The sequence below is a fragment of the Telopea speciosissima genome, chromosome 3 (genome assembly GCF_018873765.1).
Source record: "Telopea speciosissima isolate NSW1024214 ecotype Mountain lineage chromosome 3, Tspe_v1, whole genome shotgun sequence".
NCBI classification, from domain to species: domain Eukaryota; kingdom Viridiplantae; phylum Streptophyta; class Magnoliopsida; order Proteales; family Proteaceae; genus Telopea; species Telopea speciosissima.
Window position 1 is genome coordinate 4962790 of NC_057918.1, and position 8335 is coordinate 4971124.

Below are 8335 nucleotides of genomic sequence, written 5' to 3' on the forward strand. Positions count from 1 at the left end.
TGGAATTCAAAGATCAACTTCTCTATACATGAACTGCAAACAATTCAAAAAACCTCTCCATCAGGCAACCACAAAATACACTATCTGAAGAAACCCACCGTTCACATCCCCCCAATTTTTCACCTGTGAGTACAAACAGAAATACAGTACATATGGGGTAAAACCAAAGGGGTCACCAGTTGGCCCATCAAGCAATGACAGCCAAGGATGGTGTTGCATCATCTGGGCCAGATGATGCAAAAGATGGAAGAAGCCACCCATTACTCTTCGCATGCTCCATATAGAACTTGAACTTCTCCTCTGCATTTGGAATGTCAAGAGCGAGATCATCAAGCCCATCCCTAATCCTGGCAAAGCCTTTGGTCATCTGGTTGATGGTGATCAGCCCTTCTCCGAAGCACTCCTGCAGCAAATCCAACATCCTATCATTTTTCTTTTCCATAGCCATAACCAATGCCTTCTTCACCACCTCATGATTAAAGAATGGCATTCCAAGGTCCCTGATGCACTGGCAAGCTTCGGCCACAACACCCCCACTTTCATACTCCTCCAGGAGCTTTGTAATCTTGTCCTTGGCATCCTCCACAGCCCAACCAGTGCCACCTCCCCAGCACCTCAGGATCCTCTCACCTGCATGACGAGCACCAAGAAGCGAACGGGCCATGTGGACAGTCTCACTCCCACTGCAATTCTGTGGCAGCTTACTGCTTATCTCATCCAAGTTCAGTGGAGCAAGGACATCATCAACAACTGCCCTAGCCAGGAAGTATGCAAGCTCATTTGAGGCATCTAATATGTCCAACGCAGTATCCTCTGCAGTTTCCAGAAGCATGACAAACCCATTAACTATGTCTTGAGTAGAGAAGATCTCAGAATGAAGTGCTGATAGCAGAACAGATGCCATTTCCTTCTCTCTGTTCTTCCTGTCCATGGCAAGGGTAATCAGCTTCTTGAGGAAAACTGGGTTGAACACAGGAGCTGAGAGATCTTCAAGGCTTCTGATAAGTTCTGGTATATCATCAGAAAGAAAATATTCATGGATGATTGTCACTGCCTCTTCCTTGAATCGAATAATTCTTTCATCATCATTTTCTCCCAACTCCCCATTATCAGCTGATGGTTTGCAAAATGAAGCATCCAACCAACCCTCAGAGATGGCTTTTGGGACTAGTGACTGGAACAATGTTTTTGCAGAAGGAATATCAAGAGAGAGGTCATCCAGGCTCTCGGCAAGCCGACCAAATCCCTTTGTCATTTGGCTAGAACTTATAAGGCCTTCTTCAGCCGCTTCTTTCAACAGCTTAAATATGAGTGGTTCGGCTGTTCGGATCTCCATGGCAAGGATTAGAGCCCTCTTTACTACCTCATGATGAAAGAATGAGACCCCTAATTCCCTTGTACATCTACATGCCTCCACTGTATCTCCATTCTCAATGTATTCCCTCAACAAATCTGAAATCTTTTTCTTAACTTCCTCAACAGTGATGTGCGTGCTGCCACCCCATCGCCGCTCCACAAGTTCAGCATGATGGGGAGCTGAAAGATAGCTCTTCTCAGCAGTTAGTAAAATCTGATGTCCTTTAGAAGACTCTGGAAGTGTTTTCTTTGCCCTGGTAATGAAAGCTGGAGGAAGTATGTCATCAACTACAGCACGTGCAAGGAACAGAGCCAAAACATCGACAGCATCAAGTATGTCAAGTGCCAAATCATCAGCAGACTCCAGAAGCAAGAGAAATCCTTGGCTGATCTCGGCTGAGCTGATTACATCAGCATAGAGAGCTGAGAGTAAAACTGAAGCCATCTCCTTCTCCTTATCATGCCTATCCATGGCCATCGAAATGAGTCTCTTAACAAAATAGGGATGATATTCACTTGAGCCTAGTTCTCTGAGCTCAGATGCTGCTAATTCCACATCTCCTGTGCTGAAATATTCCTCTATGATAGTAACCACTGCTTTCTTGTATTCATCAAGGGGATCAGAGATAGTAGAACCTACAAGCTGATATGGTTCCTGGTGGAGATTAGGCAAAAGAGATTAGGAGAATATTTCTTGGATACATAAGGATCCGAGTTAACACATACTCCAACTGCAGAAATGAGATGCAACAAGTACATGTGCAAGTAGTGAACCTAAAGAACAATAACAGACATATGCAAAGCATGGTGGAAAAGCAAAATATTAATTAAAAAAAGGTGGAAAAGCAGAAAACGAAGAGAAGGACCAACCTCTCCACTGTCATAGTTAGGATCCTTCCGATCTACACAGGAACCACCATCGGTATCAAGTAGTTTACCCCATGTTCCTTTCCCACCAGCACCATCTATCATCATTAAATCAGTGGAAACAACAGCTTATCAATATAGACTAATCAGAAACTGCAGACACAATGTTAGTAACATGCCAAGAAAATTAGAAGAAAAGCAGTTCTTCATCTTTTGAGCAACACTGAACGAAGAAATATGAATCGCCCATAGCACACATTGGACTACTTTTTATTCTTACATTCTTAAGCATATGGAGGTTCTAAATTAAGCTTACAGGTACAAGTTACTCCGTCAAGGATCTGGAAGCTATAGAATCCGCCAAAAGGTCAAACAAACACCCTATACCCTGGATAGTCATCACTCCTCCCTGGAGGGTAGAAGGCTAAGTATAGAAAATGAAGTGAAGCATAAATACATTGAGAACCAGTAAACATTAGAAAACTTAAACCACAACTGTCCCAATCAAGTAACCAATGGATTTGGGAATTCAAACACTTCTATTCACCAGCTAGAAGCTACCATAGATGCCACATGACATTGGAATTTTTTCTCCAACAATGCAGAAGCATAAAATTGGCGATACAGTGTTCGTAGTAGAATAGACTGACAAACAACAAAATAGTCACGCATCTGCAACATATTATGGGCTGGCTTAAACCTGCTGCATTAACTACTTTTACAGTCGGATAAGCCATGAACAGGACTTTAGAAAATAAAAGAGCAAACTTTATTGCTTGGATCACAAATCAAAAAGGTCAAAATCTCCCCCCCCCCCCAAAAAAAAAAAAAGATTGTGACTTCATCGATTGAAACTCTATACTGTAGTTCTCATCAGCCATTCAGCACTAGTAAAATCCATGCAGCAATCTACACTTCTTTTTTCCGGCTTTCTTTTTGGATCAGCAACAACAAATTGTAATTTCATTGATTGAAACTCTATGTGGATTGTCACATTCATTTAATATAGGTTCCTCTGTACACAATTTCTTGGATAATATACATATCCATAAAAGAGTGCAGCAGACACAGATCACCAAGACAGTCACAGTAAGTAACACTAACAGCAGGAAGATAATGCTGTGAGACACTAAATCTGAATTCTTAAATCCCAACAACCATGATGAAGCACTAAATCCATTATATGTCAAATTCTGTGGCTATGAATTATAGTAGTATTATCTTGTTTTCTGAAAATTTTGGACCACCAAAAATTAGAAAGTCCCAGTAAAAGAAACATAAGTCACATTATTCCAAGAAATTCTCCACCTCAACTTGATACATATCACCGCAATTTAGAAGTGCAAATTATCTTCAAAACCTCTATTCAAATTCACAGAAAATCCATGAATGATAAATTTATCATATTAGAGATCAACAGACTACAGAATACCATAATCAAAATCTGGACCATTGTTTGAAGCCTGGAATATTGTTGTGCTCTCTCACTCTCTCTCTCCCCAAATGGGAGAGTTAAATTCATCATTGTAAAGATCTCCCTACATCCGTGATAATTGCTGATGACTAAAGAATTGAGGCTCTTTGATGCAAATGCAGTAGCATTGGATTGGCTGCATCGAAATGATAGGCTTTGGAAGCCAAAACCCAAGCATTCCAGCCCATCAGTCAAGTCCTAAACCCCTCAGTGGTAATTAGCAAATATATTATAAGTTGGGAGGATTACTTGTAATTAGTTGGGGGTTCTAAGTAATTCTTTATTTCTGTTGGAATCTTTATGCAATTTTATTTTTGTTTATTTTAACAGTTAGCTGTCTTAAGTTTTGGGGCCTAGTTCTGGTTTCAGGTTCAGATTAGGAAGTGTTTTACCATTTTAGAAGTCTTATTTAAGTCTTCAATTTAAGAAGTTAAAGTTCATGTAGCTCCATGCTTGATAGCATTGATTGGAAACTATTTTTTTAAGCACAAAAATTGAGAGTGATCTCTCTCCTACTCCCCAGCGGTCTCCCTTTTTTGTTCTCTAATTGATTACGTGTTGTTAATGGGGAGAGAGATTTCATTTTGAAACTCAATGAAGCAAACTAGGAAAGATGGGTGAGGAGGCCGCTCATCCAACAATAGGTTGAGGAGGTAGCCCTTTTCAAACATTATTCAGGCCAAGAGTTCGCATTCATGTGGCACTAGTACTACCCTAATAAATTTTCCCACCCCTATGGCATCTTGCTGCTACCCTGATTTCTCTCCGTTCTTTCTTTTTTATCTCTCTTCCATTGATCTGCTTCTCTCCCTTATTTTTTCTCTTCTTTATCCTTTCTTCTTCCCTGCAAATCTTATTGACTATCTCATAACCTTCAAGCACGATACGTAGCTAAGAACGGTCGTCGCCCTAGAGTTTGTGTCAATGTGGTATGCCCCCCCCCCCCCCTTTTTACTTCTTTAATTTTATCTATCAACACCCATGTAGTTGTATCCATATTGTTTCCCCCTCCCCCTTTTTACTTCGTTGGTTTTAATCATTTGTCTCCTATTGGATCCATGTAGCCAACCCCATTAAGTTTGGGATATAAGGCTTGGATGTTGTTGTTGTATCTCATAACCTCCAAGATGCAAATAATGTGACTCCACAATTTTAACTTGATCGTTTCTTCTCTCTCTCTCTCTCTCTCTCTCTCTCTCTCTCTCGTGTGAAACAGAAGACAGAATCAATAACATCAAGGTGCTGCGACTAATATGCAACATGGCCGCCCGAAACAAAATTAGACTGAAGTAAATGGAACTACCAGTTTCAGAGGCAAGGCATAAAATTTCAACCAACCATAGTAACAAAATGATAACAAGCTACAAATGCTGAGATGTTCATTACTAACCCTTCTTCACACGAACGAGCTTCCCAGAGTGTGACCGACGGATATGCCTCCCCCCAAACCCAAAAGTGGGGGGGACCTTCCCCACAGTAGAAACTTTAATATGGTGCTCATTAAGCAGGGAACTGGGGGATTTTGGCGAAGAAGATAGAGACTCTGCATTCTTCAAACTTTCCCTCTGCTCCTCGGTCAGAAACCCCTCGTTCGAAGCCATTTACTATCAAAAAGTCAACATGACAAGAATATCATCATCATCACTCAAAAAATTCCGCCAGTTTTTCACCCCACAGAATGTTTTATATCGTAAAGAAAGAGAGAAAAAACTATACAAAAAACGATAATAACCAACTAGAAACACAGTCAACGATAAATTGACGGCTTGATGCTATTACTAATAACTGATGATGATCTGATCAATTAGTAGCGCCAATGAACTTTACCTCGCAAGTGTATATCAGCATAAAAAGAAAACACAAGTAACAGAACCGCGGCACTTCAACTGGAGAAAACCAACTACTCCGATCGTTAATCTGTGATTGAAATTGCAGAGATCTTGCTCCACTAAGTACTTCTGTACTTGGCCCGGATCTCGAGCCAAGACAGTGAAAGCAGTCGGATCTTGGAATCAAGAGCCAACAACACCAAGAAACAAGGTAGTAAACATGCAGAAAACCCTAGAAATAGAACCTCACGAAGTCGCGAGGGAGAGATCAAGAACTGTTTATCTCCCTCTCTCCCAAGCTCGTTCTTCTCTATATTACTAATAAAAGAGAAAATGAAAAGAGAGACCTGAGTGACAGAAAAAATGGGCAATGGGGAGAAAGAACGAAGAGGGAGGCGGCTCAGGCTCGGTCGTGTCCATGGGGGAGAGCTTTTATATGAGGCTTCAGCTACGATTTACACGTCAGCAAGCCTAGGAAGTTTTGAGTATATCTCTTAAAGCCTCCACGTGGCGCTTGGCTTTAAGCCACCTTCGATTCGAAGAAAATCTTTAGAGTTAGGGTTTCGGCTCTATCCTTGAAACAAAAAATTTTAATTACTAAATACCCCTTTGGTCTATGGCCAATTTGCAGTAAACCCCATATCTCTTCTAACATAAGAAATCGGGCATGATAAAAAAAACATAAAGAAATCGGGCAAAAGTCCCAAAATGTAATAACGGATACACCGGAATCCGGAACCATATTCGAACCCAGCCCATTTATACGGGATGCGGGTATACTGATATAATATCCGATTAAGACAATCCATTTATAGCACACGGATTGAGAAAATAATTCTCATTTATATGTTTAGTGAGGTTCCTTTTTTCCCCATCTAGCCTGTTGATTAGAATGGGCGTGTGGCAGCGTGGGCACCTTTCCTTCAAAAATACTTAGAAAGCAATTTTTTATTTTTTTGGGATCAAGTTTTCTTCAATTAAGGGTTTCACCTGCAGCAACAGTATTGAAAGGGTATTTTGGAAAACATACTAAAACCCTGTAGTAGTTTATGAACCCAAGAACGATATGATGAATCTTCACCATGGGGTAAAGGATAACTTTCTCCTTTTTTTAACCACATTTCAATAAGCTAACATTTTCTTTTAGGCACTCTAATTGTGTAAAAACAAAAGTATGGCTTCTAACTAAACCTAAACTTTTTTTTTAACCCCATAGATTAAGGGTGTTAATTGGTTCGATTACGGTGTAATCGATTCGGTTCAGTGCAACTTTTTTAGGTGAATCCAAAATCAAACCGTTTATTAAATGGTCTCAATTATTGAAACCAACCCATTTAGTAAACGGTTTCGGTTTCTTGGTTTTTTAAACAGTTTCGATTTATCGATTTTAAATGGTTGTTAAATGGTTTTAGATACTCGATTTGTCTATTTTACATGGAATTTAATGCTGGCTGGATGTCCTCAACAAGCCTTTCATTGGAATGGACATGATTCTAATTAATAAAGACCAAAATATTCATAGAAACATTGAATACTATTATACTAATTTATTTGAATGAATTCAACCCAATTATTTTATTACTAATTTCACATATACACGTGTACCAATCCATGTTGACTCTCATTGTTTTTAAATTTAGCAGCAACCTATTGTATGAAGGCACTAATGGTAATTATTGCCATTACATTTTACTAATATTGGTTTCAATTTAAACGGTTCGATTCAATTTAAATCGTTGAACTAATCGGTCCTAATTTTTCAAACCAATATCGAACCATTTATTAAACGGTTTCACGACTTCAGTGTAAACGACTCGGTTCAGTTTCGATTTGATTATGACACCCTTGCCATAGATCTCTATGAGCCATGCTTTCATTCAGAAAAATTATTCCATTGGCCTATATACGAAGGGCTATTACCCATGGATGCCTGTGTAATTGTATGCGATGGAAGTTTTGACAAATTCTCTTGCAAAGCAGGTTTTCGGTGGTTGTTCTTGTTTTCTTCAACGAATAATATGTGTTTCTTTATATTCTGATTAAGCGAGAAGCGCACAAGAAACAAAAATTCGAGGAGTTAATGAAGGGTTGTCTCAGGCAAGGCGATTAAAGATCACAATAGCCACAATTTGGACTAATTGCGAAGGAATAATGACAATGTTGCAACATGGAGAGGAAGAATGGCTGCGAAAATATTTCCCTTGATTGATATTAGGAAATTGTTACTTCAATTGAAATGCATTAATGTGGAGAAGAAAAACAGAAGTATGATTTCAGTAGCTCACCGTTTAGCTAAGAGAGCTAGAAAGGTTAATATTTCATGTTATGTGGATGATACTTTACCTTTAATTTTATTCTAATGAATTTGCTTTTCATTTTCTCATAAAAAATATTTTTTTTTTTGAACTGTCAGGTTAACCTTTACCTTTTGGCCCAATAATATTAGTTATTATTTTTCTTCTATCAGATCTTTAGATGTCAAGAAAAAGTAAAAAAATATAAAAAAAAATAGTAGTCATCTAAATGTGGACTATTTGCATATCAAATTTTATAGTCAAAAACTTTTATGCCATATCTTGTATTTAAACTCTTTTTTTCATATCATCATAGCAATACACAGTCAAATTTTGTTCAAGTTGACAAGTTGATTTTACTACATTATTGGAAGTTGGGTGCTTTGGGGTAGAATTTGTTATGAGTCGATGATGATTCAAAACAATGTCTAAAAAATTTGATCAAGTTGAAGGACCTCATTTTGTTTTATCAATTCAAAAAAATAATAGTTATGACAATGTTTTATAGCTAGGTC

At 38.7% G+C, this 8335-nt stretch overlaps 1 protein-coding gene across 3 annotated transcripts; it reads right to left on the bottom strand.

Annotated features, from left to right (window-relative positions):
- On the bottom strand, positions 1–5836 carry LOC122654296 (MA3 DOMAIN-CONTAINING TRANSLATION REGULATORY FACTOR 1-like). Of its 3 annotated transcripts, XM_043848323.1 has the most exons (4): positions 5570–5836; positions 5088–5299; positions 2227–2321; positions 1–2035 (listed from the first exon to the last, which is right to left on the bottom strand). In XM_043848323.1, the coding sequence occupies exons 2-4, from the start codon at positions 5296–5298 to the stop codon at positions 188–190; spliced, it is 2154 nt and encodes a 717-aa protein (XP_043704258.1). In that variant the 5' UTR covers position 5299; positions 5570–5836; the 3' UTR covers positions 1–187. The 3 variants fall into 3 exon arrangements, with proteins under 3 accessions (XP_043704258.1, XP_043704260.1, XP_043704259.1); XM_043848325.1 differs by lacking the exon at positions 5570–5836 and having other exon boundaries at positions 1–2011; positions 5088–5298; XM_043848324.1 differs by lacking the exon at positions 5570–5836 and having other exon boundaries at positions 1–2014; positions 5088–5298.
- Between the last annotated feature and the right edge of the window lie 2499 nt (positions 5837–8335).